The following is a 27409-nucleotide window of genomic DNA, read 5'->3' on the forward strand; positions in this document are numbered from 1 at the left end:
ATGTATAATGTTTGTTATTCGTTTTATCGAGCTTTGAACGAGAGGGCTTTACACGACCGAACTTTTTTTTAATTATCGGGCCATAAACCAGCGAAAATAAATAGTACATGAATTTTTAAGCAGCCGTTGTAAAGAGCAGGTTTTAATCTTCAAATCCATGGTAATTTCACGTACGAGAAAAATTTTACAAATTTTTTACAGACGATTGAAATTGCTGCATTTTTCAGGAGAAATCATAATTTTTCCCATCCGCTACATCACGTAAAAACATTTTATTAGAGGAAAATGAACACTACACTGCGAAAGTAGAGACTTCAAGCTTTGAAATGAGTACAGAATTAAATATTCTCTACTTTTCGAGAAACTTTTTGACTCCACTGTATGCCGTTAATTTTATAAGTGTTTCGCGGATTACGCATAATTTCGTCAAGTTTAAGGCGGAACAGTGTATACAAGATTCATATACAAGATGGAACACGCATTTAATAAGCAAGCGAGAAGCTCCCCGACAGAAACGGATACTCGACATACTTTTATATTCGGATACGAGGCTATCAACGCTCCTGTACATTCTTATCGGAATTCTTCTAGGTGAATAGTATTGTCCACGGGTTGTATTGTTTTAGTATGAAATAGTATCGAGTGGTTTAACTCTCTGAAGACGAATTTTACTATAGCGGCCACGTCAGTACCTGGTATCGAATTCCTGCAGTTGCACGCGATAGATTTAATCTAAGCCTCGTCAGACAGCTGCATTTGATATTTAATGGCAACTACATTTGTTTAAATTTTGACGCATCCTCTTTTTAAACATATTCTTTAACCTACGTTTTCCGATCAATGTTGGTTTTCTTATTTGTCTCAGAACAAATAGTTAATGATTTGAAGTGGGTGCTAGAAAATTAGAATTTAGGTGACACATTTGGTTCCAAATGGACCCTATCACTCAAGGGTTAAAAGTTGAAATTTAGAAAGCACCTCTCATAACAAATGGCAGTCTTCTTTTGTAGTGGGTACTTCACAACAAACATCTTCTATTAACATTCCTCACAGAAAATCTCCCATTACTTAAGCATTCACAGTGAATTTATATTTTCCATCGTTTTTATATTTGTGACCTTGAATAACCTTGACTGACTATATCGTTGAAATTGTCTCGAGAATGGCTACAATCATAGGAGTTAGAAAAAAAATATGTGGTTCCATTTTAAAAAATTAAGTCGACCTTCAAATCTCCTAAGCATCGCCGCCCTGTGCCAAAAAATCTAGAAAATGTCAATATCTCAAAAAACGTAGAAATTATTCCGATGGCTTGTCTCAGGTGCCTGACCCAGTAAAAATAGCACTCAGGAAATGAAATAACGATTTGTGAATACTGATTTCACCAGACATGCAATCTAAGTGTTCATTCATCGGACAGATCACTTAATGTTTGAACAAACGATTGTTTTCCGTGCAAGAAGATGATCAAAGTTCAGCAGAGTTTTTCGTGTATAGTAGACGAATGAAACTCCTTAATCGTTGACCTATTACCTGCAGATCGATATTCTTCTGATCGAGTATCTGATCGCGTGCTCATCTTTTTTCCAGGTTCCGACAGCAAGGTGTCAGACGTTGATGGACAGCCGTATACAACGTTATTGTATAGCAATGGGCCTGGGTACACGCAGCCGAGGAATATTTTACGAGAGGCCGGGAAGGATTCCATTCAGGTAAAAAAGGCCAGCTCATTTTCTTGCCGCCACGTATATGACGTCACTGTTTATTGGATCGGAAAATGATCGAGCGGAAATATCCAGGGCACGTTTAAAAATCCATCACGTTTTGTCGAGGGTCCATTGCGAAATATTCGATGAAGCTCTTCGAACTTCATATATTCACTCGGTCTCCTTTTTACCGTTTCCATCCACGCCCTCGCGCCATTGCATATTTTACTCCTACGACTACGACACTCCGCCGTTCCTCCGACTTGATGAGTTTTAATCTAACAGCGAAACACGGTCGGATGTATTTTGAGCACAGAGGGAATAATTATGGAATGTTGTAGCGCAGAAATAGGGCCGAAGGTTATTCCAATAAAATTATTCGCTGGTAGTTATTCAGAGGTGGGATTCAGCCAGAAATAGCGGATTAAGATAGAAACCGTGTGCCTTTGCGGAAAGGAATTTACAAGCATGTTCAGTTTATTATGCATGGTGGGTATGTTGTAATTAATATTGTGTAATCATGGAGTAAATGTTCTCCACAATTCAACAAGTTTCTTTCGTAGGGAGATGAATAAAATAATATTACAATATCGTTTCCCAAATCATTTTTGAAGTTATATAATTAATAAAAACAATTATACATATAGAAACTTTTCACAATCAACTTCAGCAAGCATTGTTACAAAATTTAAAAAATGATGCCGGAAATGAACTTTTGCAGAAATAGCTTTGACGTCCTTCAAGGATGATTAGTTCAATTCTTCAAAGAATACTACTTAAATATTATACAGCGTGTCCCAAAAATATTGTACTTTTCATGGAAAGATTTTTGAGGTCATTTGAAATATAATAATTTTTTCTTTTGCAAAATGTTCTCCGCAGCTTTGTTAAGGAGTTATCAGCGAAAAACACGGACCAATCAGAGAGTAGCCATCGTGAACGGAGGCCGACTCGGCGACAGGTCTCGTTCAGCGTGACGTTGGAATTGGCTGAGCCGGAATCCGTCCGTGATAGTCGCGCTCTTATTGGTCTGTGTTTTTCGTTAATAGCTCCAAAACAAAGCCTCGGAGAACATTTTTACAAAAGAAAAAGTTACTTCAATTGACCTTAGGAACCTTTTCAAGGAAGTACGACATTTTTGGGACAGGCTGTACAATAAAATGTACATATTTTAACCCGTATGCATTGCTCGGGTGAAGATTCACTCATTTTCAATTTCTAGCTATCGTAAAACATACGATTGCTTTCTGTTTGTATTGTGAAATTTATTTCTTGAAATTCTGCTTCTCTTATTTCTTCAAATGAACCATCATTTGTTTATTGAAAGTGTAAGGCAAAAATTGGTGAGCTACTATCTCCTAGGATATTTTATAGAATTATTTTTGGGGAGCGCAGAAGAAAAATGTTCGTTGAACATTGTAATTCGTAAACAGGTTAAAATAGCATCAATGGTGAGAATGATACTGGATTTCTCGAAGACGCAGCTCGAGAGCTGTCGCCTCGCTACAGTTGGTTGCACAAAAGCTTCCAGAGAGGAGATGCATTAAAATCACGATGAATGTGCGAACAATTATCATTGATCCGCTTTCCGTGGTGCTCATTAACGTTTGCCTCGAGCCGGTCTGCGCTCCTGTGACTCGTCAATAGATCGCGCGTCGAGCAAAGAAACGTCCCGTCGAGCTGCGCCATTATTTGCATTAATTAATATGGAAACAGTCGCTCTTTTACGCGAAACTCGCGCTGCCGTTTTGCCGCTCATAAACGGGCTTCCGCTAAGCGACATACGATTCGGTAAAATAAATGGCAGCACCGTTTGGAAGAAGAGAAAAATAAATAATATCCCGCTTTCGGCATGACTAATGTAACAGTACAAGAAAAAAAATTGAAACAAGGATGATAAAGTGAACGCACGAAATGATAGAAGGTTGACATTTGTTCGTTTTCGAATACTGGATCCTCTTCCATTCTAATACCTCGAGCTGTATACTAAATTGAGATTAACACTAAACCTACCGAGCACTAAAAGCGATTAAAATGATATAGCTTAAAAAACTGACAAGGTTCTATTTATTTAGATTTTGTGCAAGTTTTATTACAACCTGTGCTTGGATAAAGGAATTTGTCGAATCAATTTCCATGTAAGCAACTTCATAATTTCAATAATTGCAAGATGCAAAATAGAAAAACTGGTCATTTGACAGGCAAAGTGGTAGGTTTAGTGTTAAAACAGTCGAATAAAACAGTATGCATCAAGTAGAAATGGTAATTTATGGTCAGACACGGCAGGCGGTACTTATTGAGCACTATGAAAGCTTCACGAATATTCAGACTTGTGTTTTGAAAAATTCAAGAAAAGTGGAACAAGAATTGAAACAATTTCATGTCCCAATTTTTTTTCAAAATGATTGTCTTATTATTATTACAATATTCTCTTATAACAAATTTGTAAGCCTTGTAGACTACGTTGTTAAATGTAAGATAAATTCTCCTAAGGAAGAATACTTCTTTAATATTAAAACGAGAAGTAATAATATTAAAAAATTAGAAAGATACATATAAATATTCTTAGAATAAATATCTTGAAATTTCGGAACACTTAGATTTGAAGGGAAGAATCATCTTTATCTCATATTTATAATAAATTTCGAATGTTAAAGCATAAGTAACAAGTATCCACAAGAAGATTTAAAATATGTAGTCACAATAGTAAAAGTAAAAACAAGTGCATGGAAAATTCTCTCTGTCCAACATCTGTTCATAAAAATGTAAATTTTCACATAGAGGTATACAGTTGAATTATAATATTCGCACTGTGAATAAAAATAGTATCAAGAATAATTGACATTATTGGATTATGGATTTTATATATTTATGGTAAAGATGGGTGCATGTGAAATATGAAACAGTGAAATTATCAGAACAGTTAACGAATACTGTTATGATAATTTCAACTTAAAATTATTACGAAAAGAAATACATTTTTATTAAATTCTTGCGTTTCATAATCGATGAGGACAATTTTTATTTTGCATAAAGATCCAAAGTCTAGTTATCACAGTTGGTAAAAATTACTCTAAACAAAAAATAACAGTTAATTATGTCCTGAAATATAGAAGCCTTTTGTCAGTTTCGAATTGCCAGGTACACGTCGTTGACACGCCACACAGTTTCGTAGAATTGAAGTCCTCGCTGCAAGTGGCCCGTTCCAGCTTTTCACGGGTTTCCACTCGACGGTGTCTATTCGGGGATTTTTTTTCTTCTCAACGATTACAGTCAAGTTTAACTTAGCGTGTTCGCGCGGCAAAATCGTGGGACAATAAAGGCGGTGATAAGCAATAATCGTAGCCAGTTCGCCGTTGGAGACCGTGGCGTGACGGTGCTCCAGAATTTGTACGTCGTCGTGTTGTAGTTTTTAACTTACTTCGAGACAAACGATAAATTTTTACGAGGATTGCTCTCCTGGATTTCGCCATAGACAACGGCTCTGTTAGGGAAAATTAGAGGAACAGAACTTCGGATAACTACGAGTACCATAATAATAATAATAATAATAGTAATAATATGCCTTCATGATATTGTCGAGCTACAAGAACAGTACCACGTAAAAAGAAAAAGTAAATAACATCCAGGGATCGCAAGCGACCTAAAACTTTTTAATGAATTCTATTTAAAACATGAACCGTGGAACTTTGATCGTATTATAAAACGGTTTTAATATTAAATATCATTAATATCTTTAGTCCTGAAAATGAAAGTGAAAGTAAAAGTAAAAGTATTAGTTCGGACAGGACCTAATAAATGATTAAAAATATATATTTGTCTATATCAAGAATAGATTACATTCAAAAATTAATGTTCCGAATATGTTATTTGTGTGTAATATTTATGCAAATAATTCAGAAGTCAAAGATTATTTATTTACGTAACATTTTCTCACGATATTACCAATCATAAATATTTGGGATGACCGGAATCATTGCTCCGCCCAGTACATTTCGCAACTTGTCTTACACAAACACGCCCGTTTGTTGACGACTACAAATCCAACGCAACGCGTACATGAAATATTACTGTGCGACACTATGCTGACGCTTGCTCTGTGCCCGCGCGCTTCCTTTACGATTTCCTTAACCAAACCGATCCGTTCAATTTTATTTGGCCAGATCCAATCGGGTTCGAAACAGAATCACAAAGCGTATAGTCCTCCCGAATGGGCCTTCGTCTCCATATCCGAGTTTCACGCGAATTACATTTAACTATTACAATCGGATTGAACGGCCGGAGCAGTAACTGTTTGCCGAAGTAGTAACCCTGTTTACTCCACCGAATGACAAAACGTCATTTCCGTTCACGAGGCAACGACGTAACGCGAGCAATCCCGAATGGTAGCGGAGCATCATAACCTTGCGATAGGTGTATGATGGATAACAAGTACGCCGGTCCAAGATATTTAAGTCTCTCCCAGGCGAACAATAATTCCTCGAGATATCGTCCCGTCGCGCCATAGATTTCAGGGACAATCGCAGAACGATCGTAAGAGCGTTGCTCCTCTTTTTCTATCTTTCTCTTCTAAAGCTATGTCCCCACTTAAGGTGGAAGGATAGTCACGTAACAGAACTAGCAAATAACTAGAATCTAACTAGATTTTACTAGATTTTGGGTCGAAACATGGGTTTGCGGGCTGACGTTTGTTGTCCTTATTTGAGCAAATTTTGGGCTGGGTGAGGGCTCATTCTAAAGAGGAAGGTTAAATGCAGCCCGCTCTGGTCATGATCTTAACGAGACTATGTTTATATCTAATAATATGAGTAGATAACAACCGCAGATTCCAAAAACGGCACGTATGGTCACATTATGTAGGTATTTGTATTAACAGACAACCCTATACAGTATTGTCACCATAAACGCATAAGCCTCGGGGAGATCTGTATGTGTTTATCTGAGACGGGTAGCTATTTTTTTAGCGTCAATGGCCGAGTCGAATGTAGAGAAGGACAGCGCGTGTAAAGACCTCCGCGTCTCTTTTTTTCCGATACGCTGTCCTTCCTTGCGCCCGAAACGTTCATCGTCATTTAAATTTTGAACTGTGCCGGCGACTGCACTCTCCGCGTCTGTTTCTTTCCGATACGCTGTCCTCCCTTGCGCCCGAAACGTTCATTATCAATTAAACCACTAAATACAGTTTAAATTATATCGTGTTTGGTCTTTTTTTAATCAGAAAAATGCTACGAGTATATTGATGAAAGTTTCATAAAAAAATAAGTAATAATAAAATAGATTAAATATAGTGTTACATTGTGAGGACGCACGGGCCTTTGAACTGTGCCGACGACTGCGACTCTCCGCGTCGCATTCCGAGCCGAGATCAGATTACTAAAGTGCACACACAGGGGGTCATTTTTCTGCGTTTATCTGCTGCAGGTTTTATGCGTTTATAGAGGATTTACTTTATATAGGTAAATTTATAAGAATAGAGAATCGTAAAGAACAGAAGAATTGCAGAATTACAATCGCCAACGAATTGTAAAAAGTTATCCGTGTGCCAAAATGCGTTAATAAACCCGCTATTCCTTACGGCTTTCCCTTACAATATGTTCGACAAAACCTGTAGATCTGGATAGCCTGCGTCTTTTATGACCTTGGTAAAACAAGCGGTTTCCGAAGAAAATGGAGAAAAATGTGAAAATCAAAAAATTATTGACCAAGTCTCACAATTTAGTAGCGACCAGAAAAGATCGAAAATTGAAAAATAAGGACCACCGTATAGTACAATCAAAAAGGACAAGATAGATCGTTATTATTTCACTGAGGACGCAGCTTTAGGTTGCTCTCTCTCTCTCTCTTTCTCTTTGACGCGACAGCGAGTTTTATGGCAGCTTTTCGACATGTTCTTCTTTCACTGCTACGGTGCTCGCGCAATATGCCGCTGCGTAATTCAATGAAAATGAATAGCGCGTCGATCCGGTCGACTTCTTTCCACCGACGGCGGCTACGTTATAATTCTTGGCTGATTGCTGGGAAAGGTAGTAGGAACACCAATGACACGGGCAATAAAGCAAACCCGTTGCACAGGAAATCTTGCGTGGAACGGGAACGGAATAGTACGAGGAACTCGAGTTTCGCCGGCACGATCACTCCCAGAACATAAGACGAAGTGGAAGCTTCGGCAAATCTTACGGAACGACCGTCTCTCGCAAGCGGCACGTGTAACGTCGGCCCTCCGCAGGGACGTGACGGAAATTATGCGAACTTACGAGAGAAAAACTATTGGAATGGATACACGTGTGTGTCATTGGACATTTGAAGCTTTGCTGAAGGTTCACTTTACTTAAACTATTATAACTCCGTGAAAAACAATCGTTCAACTCGAGCTCATTCTAGAGCCTGATGTCTCTACTTTCCGAGTTCTTTATTAATCTTTTTTTTCTATTGTTCTGTTAAGGTTTGACGAAGGAAAATATGCAAACATTTTATACATCTTGTACTCTAGAATGAGAATTCAAAAATTGCTGTACAACTTTTTCAACTGTTGTATTGAACATTGAAAAAGTTGCTTTTTTCATCATCCTGAATTATTGCAAAATTTAATTTCGAAGTCGAGTAAAACTTGTTAACTTTTAGAATTACATCTGCCTGAATCGTAAATGATTTAAGAGGTTATTCTTAGGAATTTTATTCAGAACAACCATTAAACTTTCTGTATTAGGATAAATACAAGTACATAAATCATTTTTTTAAAGTAAAAGCAATAAAAGTTACATGAATTATATATCTTCTGACCAAGTATGTTTGAAAAAACATTTGTTAACTTTTGTCATGATTATTAGGAGAAGAAACAGAACTTTATTTCGGTTTAAATAAAATTAATAACATACTTAATAACATATTCGAAATTTCCATTACAAGCCTGACTCGATGTTCCAGTGCAATGGGTGAAAAAAGAAAAGCATCCTATCTTTCGCAAGCTTTTAAAATCCGATGTTCCATATTAGATGCAGTTGCCCTACTTACAGAACACATCGGCAAAGTTTGAACGCTCTGTCTCTATGGACAGACTGCACATGCGAACGACAGGACAGTCAAGTATGAAAATTTCAGTGTTATATTCTCCGACGACTGGTTGCTCTCGGAAGAAAGAACTGGAAATACTAATCCAGTCTCCATCCACAGTATCCCCTGCGGTTAGACAATACCATTGCGCATCTTCCGTTCTATAAGGGGTTAAAGTATCGTTCCCAGCCCCATGAAACCGTGGGCGATCGCGGCAAATACCGTGGAAGATCGTCGCTTCGAGTTTATCCTGTGCGCCGATTTCACTCGGACGAGCCGCTACGCTGCTAGGGTTTTGAATTCGATGAAAGTTTTACGCGCATTTCCGAGCAGTATGCCCCGATAAAAATGCTTGTGCACTCGGTCGCGTCGTAGCCCTCCGGGGAAAAGATTTCCGTCCTTTGCTCTTGGTCTCAGGCATGAGTTCTACTCTTTCATCTGATCGCAGAACTGTACGTGTCAAAGGGATCGGCCGCGAGTTTCAACCGCACGTCGAAAGCACCCTTGCGAACTTCCTTTTTCTTCATGCAGACTAGGGAACCCGGGGAAAACCGAAAATCAAAGAATCTGCGAGCCTTGGGAAACCTTGCGTCTATTTATTGCGTCGCGCGGTGGTCAATCTGCCCGAAAACGTGGACAAAATTGCGAGGAAAAGCTTTTGGTTCGGGAAAGCTCATTAATAGATTGCCGATTATACGGATTTATGAGTTGGCAAAATAGTGAGAAGATTAAAAGGATCTATTCAAATTATTAAACAAAGGCAGTTTTCCTTCAGTTTCTATTCGTTGCAATTGATGAAGAAAAATTGTATTTTGCATAAATAAAAAAAGTAGTATATACGTTGAAAAAGTAGTACAATAATAAACCTGGACTTGTTTTGATCTCTGAAAGCATAAAAAAATTTTTCCTGAGTGAATCCATTGGAGATTTTAAGAGAAAATCCTCTGATTTACAGCAACCTATCCTTCGATTTGGATATGAAACGGTTAGATACGAAAGTATTCGTTAATTAGTTAGGAACTATTACGCACCTCACAAAGGCCCGGAATTTATGAGTGTGTAACATAAAACCAATTAGTCGTGCAAATTCCCTCAAGTCTAATTATTCCTCCAAATTCACTGTTCCAACAGAGCTTTAAATTTCCCTTAAAAAATTGAAATCCAATATCAGATGTAACTTTTCTGTAACGTTTAATTATCGATATTAAAATGTATTTTTTTTTAGAAGAATCGAAAAGTTTGTATTTGAACTGACAGGCGATCAATGGTACAGATTCGCGGTATATCAGTTGGTCATGTATCATAATTAGAAGGTTGAAATTGCACGACCGTGTCCCTTGGTTTCGATAACGAGGCCGCGGACTGGAATTTCGTTCATGCCGGGGAATCGTGGTCCGGCTGGAAATTTATGACATGATTTATTGGCACTCCGCCTCTGTGATTATCATTTCGATGCACATTTCGAAGAGGTTAATTTCGATTCTAAGGAGTGGGCCAAATGGAAAATAGAGACTATCCACTCCACTAATCTTTATTACCGACCAAAGTGTGACTTTGAGTGTCATTTGAAAGACTTATTTCGTGGTATGCTAGCGAAGGGGAACATTTTTACAGACCTGATGAATAAACGCTTATCCTTTTACTGGTTTCAAGCAGTTAGGATTGAAGCATTAATTAACCCCCATGTCAATAACCAGATTTTATTGACAAATATTATAGACTTTGATATTCTTCGATGATCAGAGAATTAATATACATTTTGGCATAAAAAATTGTGCATTGAAACTATAAATTGCTAGGATTTAAAATATTTTCGTATGAAATAGTGGTGAGTATTAGAAGGGTTTAAGTCACTATGGTGCACAGACGTGGCTCCTGAAAGATTAAGGCAGATAGAGCGCTCGATTGATTCAAAATCCGTGCGACTGATCCGAACTCCATTCTGTTTTTCAGACGGCGGGAGTGCCACGAGCCTGGGCGACGCACGGTGGGGAGGATGTGCCGGTATTCGCTATAGGCCCGCTGGCGAATGTCTTGTTCTCGGGCAGCATCGACCAGAGCTATATACCTCATGCCATCTCGTACGCCGGCTGCCTCGGTCACCACGCGAGCCGTTGCTCCCGAGATTCCACGTCGAGCAACGACACAATGAGCGTCCCGATAAGCTGTCCCTCGGCAGAGCCAAACAGCGCCGCGATATCCAGCGACGTGATGAATGACCAGGCTAGAAATCCACCCACGAAATCCGCCGCGTCTCCCAAAGCGACTGCATGCCGTTCGCTGACCAGTGTTCTGCTGCCCCTTATCCTCGCCATCCTGCTGTGCTCGTTCGAGGGAAGGAGTTAATGCCCGTTAGACTCTCTTCCAGTGAATAGCTTCCTGTTACCTGCGACGTGAACGTCCCGAAGAAGCTCCCAGGATAATCCTTCGTGTCAGGACAACAGGTGATCCTAATGATCCAAGGGCCACCGGACAGGACCCGAGGATTAAGAATCCCGAACGACTCTACTCGAGAGTCAGACTCGAAAAGGATTTGCCCTGGGAAACTTTCATGTCCGTACGCCATCTGACGCAGCTCGAATGGCGCCGGGTCTATTAATTCATCGCAGTGGAACGAGTGAAAAGATCAGACTGAACCAGGGAATAGATCATGAGCTCGGGACGAGTGGCGAATTTTCTTAGGGCAGAGAAGAAATTGATCAACGACTGGGGCGTCTCGATCAAGGACGTCCGTTCTGTCTGGAAGCCGTTCGGAAAATCCAGGGTATCATTGAACACGACGAACACACCGATAGGGGGTGTCTCCTATCCAGCCAATGATGTTGCGTTGCGTCGAGGGGAAGAGTTAATCCCAGCTGCTTCTTCCAGGGAAATGTGATCGCTCGACGTCGAACGTACACGGCAGAGACGTCGGTTAATCAGCGTCACGGGTCAATGGATGATCCCTGGATTCCAGACGGCCCTGAAAACGTTCGAAAACACGCAACAATAAATGCGAGTGCCGCGCGAGTCTCGAATGTTTCATGGGGGGGATCACGTCGGAACGCGTGGTAGCAATTTATCGTGGGGTCCGCGAAGTCAATCAGGCGATATTCACTCAGCGAACTGCTCTCGATCTTCTCGCCCTCCTCCTTCCAACCTTGGATTCGAACAAGAGTTTAATGGACGCTCTCGTCTAATTTCGCAACGAATTTCGAATTCTATGACAAGGGAGGCGGGATTGGAGCAGCTTGGGGACAATTTGCGAAGATAATGACTATCTCAAGACTGCTCGGTGAACTTTTCCAACTTTCGAAGTCCTTCCTAGGATCTAAATGAGGTTTACAAGTGGTACGTGACGAGGATACTCTCAGGCCGAGGCCTGCTCGAAGAGTTCCGATGAACTCGATGGTTCAATTAAAGGGGTGTTGATTGCGACGAAACAGATAGTAGGTGGCCGCGAAACAAAGCGTCGCGGGAGCTCTCGCAATGGACTTCGCGAAGTACAGCACGGCGGAAGTGATTGCTGTCCGTCGTCGCCCGTCTCCCTCGTGTACTTATCCGACAGCGTCGCCGGAACTTTTATAATCGAGTGTCTCGAAGATTGCTGAGTTAATATCGAATTGATCCTGTAAAGATTAGTGTATAAACGAACATTCTATGTAATGAACATGCGAGAAGAGACCGGTTGTTTCAGCGGCCGATCCGCTGCGATGTAAATTTGTACGATAAAGATGAAGTATTTTTTGTCGACGACCTATGTCGGTGGTGTTCGTAGGTTATTGCGTTGATTGTATGCGTTGGCACTTTCAGGACGCCTTTATTCCCATGTGTTATGAAATGTTGTTTATCTTTATGGTCGACTTTTATAGAACAAGCGAATTCGATCGAGAGTCTTTGAAATTCTGAAGTTTGTCGAATGTACGATTGTTGAATTTTGGGCTTGGAGGTTTAAAATGGTGATAGAAGTTGCTTCGTAGTGGCGTTGAACACTTTAGTGATGCTTGTGTAACCAACAGCGTTTGCGTTTACAGAATCTTTGTTTATATCTTTGTGTATAATGAATTTCAATTTTTCATTTTCATGCACCCATAATTCTCGCAACGACTGGAATAAAACAACAGTAATCAACAATAACCAAAGAAGTTAGAAATATCAAGCTCAGTATAAAACATGGTATACATTTTCCATCCACATAGAACAAATTTATTTTATAAGTTTATTCGTTCGGATAAAGAAGATCACAGTGTAGATCTCCATGCATTTCAAAATTTGATCTGTTCAGCATTCTGTAAGCTGTACCTTTTTATTGATCAGTAATTGATAAACTTGGATTTGTTGAGATTTATATTTTATGATGATGATTAGCAATTGCCCACGTTCAGAAAAAAGTTTTTTTTAATTATTAATCTTTGGATTTATTGATGGTTGTTTCATGAGGTTTTCAGTTTCAAGATTGGTGATTCTCCCGAGATTTTGCAGATTTCCGCAAATCTTGGAGGGCCACCACTAGTGGAGGCACACTACATAATCGCGACACTGTTTGTCGTCGCGAATTCCACAGCGCACCAACTACGTTGTTGCGGGGCCATCGCAATGTTACTGCAATGAGACATGCCATGCTGGTTAAATATATCATTTGTAATGGTGGAAGGTATTTATGAACATCTTATACAATGATAATTGCGCGTGGTTGCAATAATAAGGGGAGAAAGGGATAATCATTTAAGAACATTCATTTTTTGGTACACACTGTTCCAGAGAGCTTCGGACATTTTTAAGTACACTCAAAATTACATTTCTCAAACTATTCTTTGTTTTTAAATTCCTATTCGTTCAGTCAGAGTATAATTAAACTTTTGTCCCATTTTTAATTCCATTCAAAATTTTGAACTTTTATGGATATGTGGATACTTGTGCAAGTCTGTTCTCTCATATTGAATTACTCTGGAGTTCTGATCTTTCTTAAAAATATTACTTTTCAATTCAGCTGGCTAGTAATATAACTAGTCTCTAGGTCATTATCAAATCAAAAATTTACCATTAATATTTCAAATGTTATAAATAGCATATTTTCGAACTTTCATGTAGCAGCTTCAATTAATGCAAGTATTATATGTTGTTACTTATTCATTCAAATTTTCTTTTGTAATGTTCAGAAACTTAAATCTATTAAACATATCAAATTAATTTAAACTGGATATGGTCTCCGTTGATATTATATTATAAATTACAAATATAATTTGGACCATTAGGTTATTTTCTACATACTCAAATTAAAAAAATTTTTAAGGTATCTTTTCCACTTTAATAATTTTATACCACTATAATGTCGTGTAGCTTTGAAGTTGCATTTACTATTTGTGTTTTTAAGTCTGAATGAAATAACATGTTATTATTCCAGCATTTCTTCCTAATCAAAGAGTTTGTTCATAGCAATTTTATAGTTATTATATAGTGTAACTCTGATAATTTGATTACTTTAACTCTGATAATTTGTATACATCATTTTATTTCTTCTCACAAAGAAAAGATTCGCAATTTTGTATTCCGCGCACAAGGATCTATAAAAAATGTCTGTCAGAAATTAGAATTGCGTAAAAGCATAAAAACTTGACGAACAATGTAGTAGATATATTTGCCAGACATTAAAACGATAATTATCGCGGTCCAAACAGGATCGATCTGCGAATAATATCGGCACTATTATAATGCGGCCTTCCATTACCATTCGAATGAGAAATTGAGTCGCACCTTAGCCGCTCGGATTACAAGAAAATTGCGCTTCATTCAGATTTATGATAATTTGCTCGATTTTAATAAGCGTTCTCTCTCGAGAGAGAATTTTCTGAAAAGTACGTCGGTTTGTTAATTGCGTGTTGATTAGTAACGCGATTACGCCGCGCTTTGCCGATAGACACTCTGAAAGGGGAGAATTAGGAGGAGAGACGACGAGATTGCACGAAGGTGATGCGAATGGGGACCGCTGAACTCCGACTAGATGAAATCAGCTTCACTTTAACCTTTCCAATTACTATCTACATTGATGGCGGCACTGTTACTTTTCAAATAACTGAGTACACTCGTTCGTTCACTTGAAATCGTTATTTACTCGATCTTGTTTAATCGAAATATTAAGAGTGTACTAGTGAATTCTTACATTACATATATTCTCGTTATCACTGGTAATTACTTTACAACATACCACGACATGCAGACTATGTACAACATTGGAAAATTTATTTATTTTAAATTATAGTTCTCTGCAATAGAAAACTTGCATGTATCACGTATACCCAGTATCTGCATAGAAAGAAAAGCACTTCAGAGAAACACAAGGAAAAATTCTTCAATTTTCAGGAGAATACTGAAATTCTTAAAAACATTTTCATATGCTCATTATTTAAATTACACTTCGAATAATTCTTGTACTGACGCTCTTTTAGTATGATATATTGCCGGGAAAAATATTCAACACATTTTTCTATAATTTTGCAATAATTCCATTTTAAAAAATTAACAATATACTAATCGTAGAAAAACGTTGCTACATATTTTTAAAAAATTCATAAAAATGTCTTAATACTTTACAAGAAAAATTCAGGAAGTACCTACATTATTCTCTAACTTGCTCCCAAATAAACATTCTCATTTATATCTGCCTATATGGATTGTCTGATTACAAATACACAATCAGTATAATTACCATCTTCCAAATATGTTGTTCATCTTGTTCATCTACAACTTGAAAGTTTACCTAATGAAAATGAAGGATTGCACGGGTACAAAAAGAAGTTTCACTACAAAAAGGCTGTTGAATATTTTTCTGAATACTACTTAGACCTTCTTGCAGCCTTTTGTAACCAATTACATCGAACACTAACTGTCATTGAATCATGTCCCCATAAAATGTTATGAATGGAAACAGTGTGGCAAGGATGATAGACGATTTCAGATGCGAGGTATTGTACGTGCATTTGCCTTGTTAAACTGCACGAGTTGTTCCGTCAAGATCGTATCAATGGTGTTTTCGCTTATTCATGTTGCACGGACGATAGAGTCGAGGGTCGCTGATGAAACCGATCCATTTTAGACTAGCAACAGGGGAATCGCTGTTGAAACTTGCTTCGAATATCTCCCGTGTGTATTAAACGGAGATTCGGAAACAAGATCCATACCACCGAAGGTTGCAACTTCGTGCAGACGAATCATTTTCCAGTACAAACATTCCTATTCACGTTACCGAAATATTGTATCTATCCTCACTGATACTGGGAAACCGTTGCTACTACACTGCGGTTGTTCTTGCATGTATACTTGATTGTAACAAATGGAATGAAATATTGATTGTTCGTATGTGTCACATCGATTAAGTTCACACAAAACTTAGAGAAAATTGATGAAACAGTACACATTTTTAAGAGTTCCCTTACCTTTTGTCATTCGGTGGTATTTAGTTTAATTATTAGACTCTGAAAACATTTAATTTGAAAACTTGATTTTTTTAAAAATCGATTCTGTAACCAAAAATTCTGAAATAATTCGCTGTCGCGTGTGCTATTAGGTAGAATGTTCGTGAACTTTTTCGTAATTTTTTGTTGAGCAGAACAGTAGAAATAATTCACTAAACATGTGGTAGGGGTACCAACTCGAAACTTGTCACAGAGTGTTTTCTTTGGGAGCCCTATCGAATGGTGCTTTTTACCATCTTATCCGGCCATAACCAATAAAACATCTTCGAAGTTGAAGCCATATGATTTGCATCGTTTTGCTCTGCAACGTGGGAAAGAGTTGTAGTACTATACAGAGTATCCCAGTATTGATGGTACATAAGTACACGAGTATTGAGTACGTGGTTCTATACATGAGAAAGACAGTCGAAAATGAGGACTACATTTTTTTCATTTGAAGCTTTGTCTCCGTACACCCTTTAAAACAGAATAACTTTTTTATAATTGTACCAAACGATCTGATTATTGGTAACCAATTAGAAGCATTAGTTTACTAGATGATGTGCAAAAAAAGATTTTCCAAAAATGACAATTGATCAGGTTACATGCAAAAATAAAAAAGCATTTTTTAAAACTTTTTTATTTGCGTCCCTGATGAAAATTTAAAATATATGTTTTGTAGATCTATGTTAGTTATACACATGCTGAAAATTTCATCGAAATCGGTTGACGCAGGAAAAAACGACACGCATCGATAGATGTGCGATTCTGTGGATTTTAAGCAGAAACTGATCAAAAGTCGTATTTTCACCACTTTTAACCGTTGGAGCTCGTTTGATTATAGATCTACAAAACATACATTTTAAATTTTTATTAAGGGCCTGAATAAAAAAGTTTTAGAAAGTGCCTTTTTTATTTTAACATGCATCCTTGTAAATTGTAATTTTTAGAAACTATTTTTTGCACATCATTCAGTAAACCAATGCTTCTAATTGCTTATATAACATCAGGTCACACATTTGGTATAATTATAAGAAAGTTATTCTGTTTTAAAGGGTGTACGGAGACTTATTTTACTGATTGTGAGTGTATATGCAGAAAGTAGAAGTGGTCGGTCATGATCAGACGCGTAAGACTTATTTTCTCATATAGAATCATCCCTTCCACGGTTGTACCATCAATACTAGGACACCCTGTATATTGAACATTGACGTAATTCTTTTCCTTTATTAACTGAAGAATTGTAAGAATAAATTATTTTGTTTAAAGATGCTCACAAAAGAATATATAATCGACATTGCAATGGGAATAAAATGTCAGTAATTATTGGTTAGTAATTAAACAATTGCATTGAAGCTAAAGGAAAGTTGGTCCTAAAGCATTGAAACAGCCTTACGAACTTAACCGAGGATTCGTCAGAAAGAAAGAAGTCTACGAACGTAACCATAAAGTTTGAAGAACGATTCCGTCAGCTTGCTCCCGAACTTTCACAAGAAATACTCAGATTACTACATTCATTTCTATTGATTTCTTTCCCATTGTTTTATAACTAGCGTCCCGTGACCCGTGACTAACCTCTTGCTATAAAAGTTTGTGTTTAGAAAACATGCTAAGCTTCTGACTGGCGATGCTTGAGGAATTGAAGAGCTTAAAAAGTTCCTTTTATATTGTGTTGACAGTATGCAAAATACGTGGTTCCTTACTGAAAACTTTTTCAACTGAATTTAAAACACTCCTGTTTCTTGTGTAACGCATGGATGCTTTTCATTATCAATTGAACAGCATTCAATTTCACGATATCTCAAACTGTATAATTATTAAGTTTGCATTAGTTTAGTTTTCCAATCTTTTAACTAACCACGTTTTGATACATTTTGAAAGATAAAAAATAATTTATATAAATAACTTAAGAATGCGAGATTAAAAGAAACAAAATAAACCAATTATTATATATTGAATTATAATTTACAAGATTTATGCTGGTGCAAACGTTTCACGATGTTGATATTTCTTTGACTTTAAATATTTTTTATGTTTTTTAATTCGCATTTCTAAATAACTACAAATTATATCATTATTTCATGAAAGATAAAAAGTCAAAGTTTCAGTCAAAAATATTCTGAAAATTCCATTCAGAAAAAAATATTTGGTATGCAATATAATTTCACTAAAGATCGACAAGTGATTGGAAAAAAGTTTCAATCTGTTGAGGGGCAAGTGTGTGCTAAATGTAAAAAATAACCGCTTTCGTAGAGAGAACATTTATAAGATTTATTTTACGTATTAAAGTCAGTCAAATCATAACTAATTTGTTCGACACACTTGACGTTCAGTAAAGGATAAATGGATAAAGCAAAATATTATTTGAGAAAGATATTTGTTTGGATGAAGCAACGTTTGTCCGAACAATTATTTGTGTATTGAACGTTCAAAGTCTTTTTCATTAATGGTAAAGAGGCAAATCGAATAATAATGGCTGTCACGTGAATAAATTATTATAATATAAAAATGAATATGCTATTTATTCTTAAATAAAATGTTTCGACAATTTATATAATTATGTCTTTCATGATTATATTAATGAGTAGTTTAAAATTATTAAAGCATATTATGCTTTATAAATTATTATGATACATATTCAAAATTTATCAGAATCACTATCATCATTAATTTTATATAATTCTCACATACACGCGAATATACGTTATTTTATATCTTTGCAATTTAATGAAAGTATTTACTAGTTATAATTAATATTTGCTTGAAATACGAACAAAATTTCTGTGCATCAACTTTCGCTATGTGTGATAATTGCAAATATAAAATTTCTTTAACTTCTTTCGCACATTTGGATTATTTAGTCTGAAATTAAGCTTAAAGGTATTCGATAAAATTTATTCAGACTTTTAGGAAGGTTTTAGTATGATACTTGGTAATCTGAGAAAACACTGAACCACTTAAAGGAAGGCACAATCGTTGCATTATTCTTTCCCATGTTTCAATCTTTATCCGTGTAAGTACGATTTCTCTGTCCGCCTGGTTTAAGGTCTGCCATCATTGAACTTATCTGTTTCCGTGGAGTATCGGGGGGATTAGAAAAGAGAACCTATTCGTAGATATTCTTCCGCCCACTGGTGCCTGTGGAGCCATCGTCCCTTATCCCAGAGAAAAATTCCAGCTGGTTCACAGAGAATGTCTTACGTTGCATCAATGTATTAGATTCCATTCGCTTGGTCAAGGATCGCCAACGAGAATAAACCGTTCAACCGGAGAAAAATCCTCGCAGTGATTGTCTATTTACAATGACACGCGGAAAGGAGGAAGCAAACAGAACAAGTATACCTTTCGACTACGGCCCCGGAAAAACTTCCGGAACGTGACTTTGTTTAGCTTCCACTAACGCGAATCGTGTTTACCCTTCGTTTGGACCCTTGCACTGATATATAGTGGACATTCCTGAGCGTCAACTTCTTATTTGCAGTGGTAAACCAATTAAAAAGAGTTTCCTTGATTTATCTGCTTCGAAAAAGAAATCTCTTTGCTGCGCCTTTTAACAGTTCTCAATCTTAATGAAATCGAAGTAGAATTCGGATAAATTATCAATTCTCTGCAGCTAACAAGGGCAGTTATCGAACCCGTAAATTCAAAAAATTATGGTTTTCCTTCAGCCCTATTTTTTCGTGCTACTTTTCGCATTCCACTAAACCTACCATCACCGGACATAAATGACCGGTTAAAGATTTTTTATTTTACGATTATTGATATAATAAAAATAATTTCATAAGAAATGATTGTATAGATATCTTTGGTGGAGCACATATTACAATAGGAGCTGCACAAAGTCTAAATAAAATCAATCTTGTCATTTTTCTAAGGGCACGTGTACCAGTTACTTTTAAGGCTCGGTAAAGTTCAGTGTTAAAGGGTGAAATCAACCCTTGAAAAAATTTTAATATTTTCTTTCTCAAAAAATATGTAAAAAATGCATTGAAAAAATGGTTTTTACTCAGTGTGGTACACACAATAATACCGAGCAACTTTCGTTTCAATTTTCTTTTTAATGTCGTTGTTCTTGAGATATTTCACGAAAAAGAAAATATTTTTCAAGGGCTGATTTCACCCCTTCAATGCCAGAAGTAGCAGGGAAAAAGATAGGATTGTATTTGACATAACTTACTCTACTTGTGTGGAAAGTTCCATAATTTTTGAATTTATGTGACTTCCTTTACCTTTTACGATGTTTTTCTTGGTCGAGAATTGGTCATTGGTTCTAGGTACTATAGTGAAATGAGATGATTATGTTCGTGACATCTCCTGCGCGACCAGAACGTTACTTTCTGTCAGACGTTTCGTGTCCAATGTGCTCCCGTTATATTGCTCAAAATGACAACGAATATCCTTGCGTTTCATGGGAGCGTTATGGGGAACACGTGTAGCGTAGACGACGCGCGACGATATCACGCAAGGAATACTTTGTTCTTACGTTACGAGCAGTTTTATAGTCTCGTGTCCTTACGAGCTGGTTATCGGCTCGATAGAAAACGTTTTTGTACAATACTAAAACCGCAGTAAAACTATGCTCATCCATATCGCTGTGGACGTCCACGTAAACACCCTATAAACAATGTTTCCGATCCATAATGTTACGTTGTCATCTCTTAACTACGAATTGCGTGAAAGGTGTACTCGATTCAATTTGATTGGCTGAATGGATAGTTGCGAACATTGGTAAAATACTTTATTTGCGTGATTCAGGATCTTGGAAGCTTTGAGAACAGATATGTAGGTAATAATGGAGAGTATTCATCTGAGAAACTTGGCTCAAAAGATTTTTTACGAAATAATTCATCTCTACAATAATTAGCGTGCAGTTATTCGTGACAAAAATGAAAACGATCCAAGTCAATTGTTAGAATTAAAAGTTAGATGCAATGATAATTTTAATAAGTCACAATAAATATAGTAATATTTTTAAATTCTCCTAACGTCTTTATTATTCATTTTTCTATTCATTTTTGTCAGAAATGTGTAACAGCCGCAGTTTAATATAAAATATTTCAATAGCATACTCATCATAATGGTTGTCTTGTTCGCCAGCACATATCTTTGAATATCACAAAGGGTTTTACCTGATTATATTAAGTACATTTTAAACAACCCAATCGCAATCTGATTTACTTATTGTGTAATGAAGATTTATTTATTGATAGGATGAACAGATATTTAAACAGATATGATATTGTGTATTTTTCCCAAAATTAGGCTTACAATATGTTCGAGGAGTATTTTAGCATTCCTTTTTTTTACATAATTGATTAAAACAAAAACTGAAAAATCTAGTCTTTCCTCGGTCTCCCTTACACCGATTGTAAGTTAATACTTGGTTTCTATATGTCATCAGAATTTTTGAAAATGGGTGATAGAAGATCTCGGTATTGTACATGGAGTAAAATCGGAATTTCACCCTTTGAATTATGCGAGTCTCAACGGTAACATGAGATAGGAAATGGCAATGTTTCCGCATACAAATCGTAAGGGTGTGCTAGAAAATAGACTAGTCTAGACCGTCTCGATGAGGAAAAAAATTAAGTTACGAAGCTTCTTTTCCCGGTGATACGTCGTCATCTATCGTCCCGATAACAGCGGCCACTGGTTTTCGATAATTCGAACCCATTTCTGGTTGACGGGTATCGTGAAGAAATCGATTTTCACGGCCTAACGCGAAGCTTAATTTGCTCCGGTAAATTTATAGAAATAGGAAATACTCGGGAGAGGAGGCTCCACGGTGAAGATCTCGAGATAGCAACCGTAGATATCAAGCGAGGGGGAGGCTCGTGATTGAATTGGAGCGTGCAAGATAGAACTAAACCCCTCTTAGCACCTACGACCCGTAAGCTTTATTCCAGTATTGCCAAGAATTCTCTTTATTAAAGAATGGCGTAAACGCGAGAATTGATTACGTGCCGGGATCCTAAGTGTGGACTGGACCAGAAGCGTGCAATAAGAAGATCAATGGGTCGTATACATAAAAATAAGTAAATGCTTGCAAGTATCAAGGTTAAATTTTTTTAATGACTATGTCCTATTCTACTCATCGAGAGGAACAAACTTCTTAAAGAAACCATGGGTTAAAAAACAACCGTTCCCTTGAAAATTTACGTTAAAGTCCAAATAACAAATAAACTTACCTGATTCATAATTTCATTACAACATAACACAATGAATACACTGTTTTAAAATGTAGATATGTACTAATTTTTGTTATAAATGCATGAAATCTAGTCATCACCATTTTCTGCAATTGTCTCACTTTCGCAAACCGGTGAAATTTTTCGAGCATGAAGAATATCATTTCACGCGTTATTTGTGTGTTTTAAATTTTGTTTTCAGCAAATATTTAACTGTTCACCGTTGCCTCCTAGAAAATTCGCCTGTTGTGATTTCGCAGTTTCGTCAATTGCTATTACATAGGTACTTCTGAGGTTGCGTGCTGTTTCCTCAGAATGAAGAAATTGGATGGTAAAGGGTTAAGCATGTATAAACACGAGAAGCGTATATTCAGTAAAATTGTTTTATTTCTTAGTCGGTGTGTGTGTATGTAAAAAATACAGGGTATAAGTAACATAGTTATAAACTCGAAAGATCAATAGAATTTATAAGAACGAAACAAACGAAGTTATTGTTTATGTAAAATTTGTGAACTTACTTTTGCGCAGTATTACGATTGTATGGATATTAAAAGATGATGGTTTAGCGTAACTATGTATTGTGTTGCGGTCAGCTACGTTTGTAATTCTACGGAGACGTAGCGGGAGTTAATGTAACAAGTTAATTGTATCACAGTGTCTTGTGACCAACCGACATTACATCGATCGTACAATTATGTAGAGTCGCTAATCGATTTAGATTTTTATTCGAGGGGACAATATACATATGTAAATGCTTCTTCTCGTTTCTATGGACGTCCCAGTAAATACTGACTTGATTATACCATTACGAACCTACTGCTTATATGTATATCTAAAATTATACGAGAATGATAGCAGCAACTGGCAATAATAATTAAACATCGATTTTTACAACCGAATCCTACCGACAATTAAATTGTCTTAAGATTTGTAGAAGGGAAAATTCAGAGGTGCCCTAAAGATGCTGAAGAATAGCCGACCGTTTGTTGTAGGGTCGTAAAATGTTTATAACAAATAAAAGTTAAATTGTTTGATTTTTATATTATTCAAAGTAAAATGATCTATTGGTCATAATTAAATTTTCATTTCAGATTGTGAATTACTAATTTTAAACATTGCCAGATACTTAAATTTAATTTTTGTAAAGGGATCCTAATATTTCCAAAGTTTTAGATTTGTTTAATACTTTACTATTTTTTTCAGTTGATTGACAAATTTGAATCCTTCAGGGACGACGTCCTGTTCCTTCTCCTACAATCGACTATTTATGGTTGTTACAGTTGACGATTTAGACTTCTTTATATTTCTTCCTAACTATTCTTAATTCTAGACAATAAGCAAATAGATAGAGCTGTCTCGTACTCAATAATAATCAGACCTCATTTAATAAACTTTAAACTGTATTAAAATCAGTACAGTGCACGTCCCTGGAGGGTTCAACTTTTATTTGCCAGTAAACAAATTAATTTTCAGTTTTCTTATTTATTTTTAAATTATCACACAACTCGTCTTACGAGGTACATATACAGATTTACAAAATAAACCAATATTTGATCAAATATAAACGATGAGGTAGTAGCGGAGGAAGTGTAACAAGATCACGAACGCTCATTCGCTTATTAAATCAATAATTTAAAAAGTTGACGAGTTTCTTAGAATTTCATGACCTTGTTATGGTCGTTGCTTTTTTCTATTCGTAGCTCTCTTAGGTGAATGGCCATCCGTGATCTGTGTTTCCACCTCTGTTACGTGTTCGTGCGAGTGCGATTAAGAGAGTAACTCTCACGAGTGCCTCCACTCGCGACTAACCTCAGAGAATTTTTCTCTCGAGAGTATGATCGACATCTACTGCCACGTGCACAATATGATGTGCCACCTAACTCTGCCACCCTTAATTGTTTTGTTATCTCTCGTGCTACGAGTCAAAATACAAATTTTGTCGATCGTAATAAATTGAAGACAAATGAAACCGTATTTTCGATCATTTTAATAAATCGGAAATACTGCAACAATATTCTTCAATTCTTCTAACCTCTTTACAGTTTTGTTTTCACTCATCCATCTTCTTTTTTTGCAGTTAGACACCCTCGATAGAGATTCAAATATGCCTATCCAAATGTGACAGTGTGCTTAAGTTTATAATAATTTAATAAAAGTAATTCTTAAGTGTTTAGAAATAAGATATAATATATACAGTTCTCTCTCGATATTGATTATGATTATTATTTATAGCCGAGATATCGGAATCATTGTGTGACATAAGAAATTTGCATTAAGACCCACAGCTTAGTATAATTGAATTCTGAAAATGATAGGCTTCATAAGTTGTCATACGAGTGTATTTGATTTTTTGAGATTTTGGAATGGTAAATTCACAGTTCTCAAAATAATATTCCAGCAGGTACATGTTTCTAATATTAAAGCGCAAAAAATCATTCCACTGTGAACTACAGTTTCAATGACGAGCCGTAACACTTGATAGATTTGAATAATAAATCACGCGATTATATGTTCATTTTACCACAATTCATCTTCCATGAACTTCAGCCTCAATCATTTACTCGTGACATTTTCGCGAGCCCAGTTATTTCAATATCCGGTTGTGATTTATAGTTGAACGCGCTTCGATGTAATCTATCCGAACAAAAATGATACGTCATCTAATTCTGATAAATCTATTTGCAATATATCAGAAGATATACATCTGAAATGATAATAATAAAATTCAAAGTAAAATTCATTTTTCTGTGAAATGAAAAACGTGCTTCAAAGCATCTTCTTTCCAAATGACAAAATAATAATTGGCAGCAGAGTAACATAGCACACTTAGTATACCTACCCCTAAAATTCTAGAGCATCTCTCGCCGGCAAAACTGTCGAGTCGGCGCGTGATATTAATGTTCACAAGCAATTTCGGCTCAGCCGTCGCTAATCCACATTAAAGACTCAAGAACGTTTTCAAGCATGACTTCGCACTTATCGAACGACCTAAATCAGAGGCACGATTAGAGGTGACAATAATGTGCCGAATCGATGACGATAGTATAGGCACAGAAGAAAAAGTAAAACATGCTATCCTGAGCACGAGAAACGAAAGTTGGCGGCTAGTCCGATTGCGATTACTTGAAACAGGCCTGTTCAACTTTTTCCTTGTCCCCACCATCAATCAGTCCGTTCCCCCACTACACAAGCCACTACAAATATCGTCGATCGTGTTAAGTAGTACAGTAAATATTCGATGGACGCAAGGACTTCGGGGAGGTTCGTTGCATAGTTCGTAGCGAGACACCATTTTTTTGTGCTTCAAAGAGACCGAGCCGAACGTAGAGAAGGACAGCACGTGTAAACAGAGACCGCGCACGGCCGAAGCGCTGCGCGCTGCAAGAAATAGCGTACCGATGAGACCGCTTCATGCAATAAATGAACCTAATATCAGATTACGCGGCATGTTTACAGTTTACACTGCTTGGCGACCGAGGCAGCTCGAGCTCCGTAGCCCCTGCGGCGTTGCCCCACAGTGGAGGGAATATTTTTATTGCATCCAACGTGTAACACCTTCTTGCGTCCATAGAATATTTATTGTAGTCAAGTGTCAAGTGGGGGAACTAAATGTAACTCGCGGCCGAGGGTTGGACAGGCCCGACTTAACCCTGGAACTACACTGTGGATCTCAGAAACCCAGAGCGTCATTAATTATAATGTGACATGCGCATAGGTGGCTTGTTTGCATTTTAGTGAAACGTCAAAAAATAAGTGTGATGTTCCAGGGTTAAAACAACACGGAAACGTTTTGCGGGCCGCATTTCTCGTACTTATATGCACGTTTCGAAGACAATGGGACTATCCTCTTCAGTGAACCTCGCTGTTCTTCAGTGAACCTCACTGCTCTTCAGTGAACCTCATTGAACCTCATCGTTCTTCAGTGAACCACACTGTTCTCGTCACGGTGTTTCCGTGTGAGAGTCGTCAGTTTAAGACTTGTCTCCCACTTCACCCTTCCCCTTCCACGTCGCCGTTCACGTGAGGCGTACCGTCTCCGTCGCACATGTGTCACAATGTCACGTGAGTAATCCGGTGCCGGCATAGAGAGGGTAACTCCTCCCCCTCGATTCGAGTCAATTTCTCCTATCTGGCGACTCTGGTGCCATTTCCGGATGTCGGAAATGCTGGTAAGCACGTACGTCGCAAGTAGTCTATGGAGACGATTTAAGGGACACCGAAACCATGAAATATGTTGGCGTGCCACGTGAAAAATACAGAGAACCGATGTCGGTGTGTGTGGACATTAGAGACTGTTCGGTGACAACGACGCAAGGTTCGTAGATCAGAAAGAAGAAACGACTTTAGGTGTTCATCGCGTTCTCTCGATACTCGATACTCTCTTGTGTACATTGCGTTCATGATCGCGTGTGTGCTTGCGTGTGTGTATGTACGTATGTTTGTGTGGTATTTGTGTGTGTCACTGTGTGCGCGTGTGGAACAATACGAGATGTCTGTGACTGCAATATCTTGCGAGGTTTGTTCTAAGCAGAACTGAACTTAAGGTTAAGATTTTAGCGTCGCGACTGGATTGCAACCGCAATAATCCGTGAGACCAAACTCCGAAACAGAAACGCGAACTCACCGATCTATAGATATATATAATTATAATACGTACATGCATATAAATGAATATATAAATATATACATATATAAATATATTTCTGTAAATAACGTGAATACGAATTATTACAGATGGGATTTACAATAGATATCTGTATATTATTGTTTCATAAAAAACAAATTCCAGAAATATCAAGCAACGTCTCGATCATTTTACTCCTTCGTTGACTGGTCTCCTATCCTCGTTGATTTCTGCAGCATAGTAACTAGCGAAATTTTTTCTTTCGTGTGAGTATAGTGCTCTTTCTGTTCTTGTTTCTTATGGAGTAATTTACAGTTCATTGTGAAGTACGTAATAATAGATACTATATTGTTAAGGGTTATTTTTTACATTAAGTGTATATTATTAGTATTAATAAATACTAATAAATTG

At 37.1% G+C, this 27409-nt stretch overlaps 1 protein-coding gene across 1 annotated transcript in view; it reads left to right on the forward strand.

The window, feature by feature from the left end:
* The window catches only part of LOC143208146 (alkaline phosphatase), a 491340-nt gene extending 463960 nt beyond the window's left edge, over nt 1-27380 (forward strand). The window contains exons 8-9 of the mRNA XM_076422280.1: nt 1591-1712; nt 10710-27380. Coding sequence (XP_076278395.1) covers nt 1591-1712; nt 10710-11102 — 515 coding nt within the window. The 3' untranslated portion in view covers nt 11103-27380. The remainder of the gene's footprint in view (nt 1-1590; nt 1713-10709) is intronic.
* The last annotated feature ends 29 nt before the right edge of the window (nt 27381-27409 follow it).

The sequence above is a fragment of the Lasioglossum baleicum genome, chromosome 4 (assembly GCF_051020765.1).
Source record: "Lasioglossum baleicum chromosome 4, iyLasBale1, whole genome shotgun sequence".
Lineage (NCBI taxonomy): Eukaryota > Metazoa > Arthropoda > Insecta > Hymenoptera > Halictidae > Lasioglossum > Lasioglossum baleicum.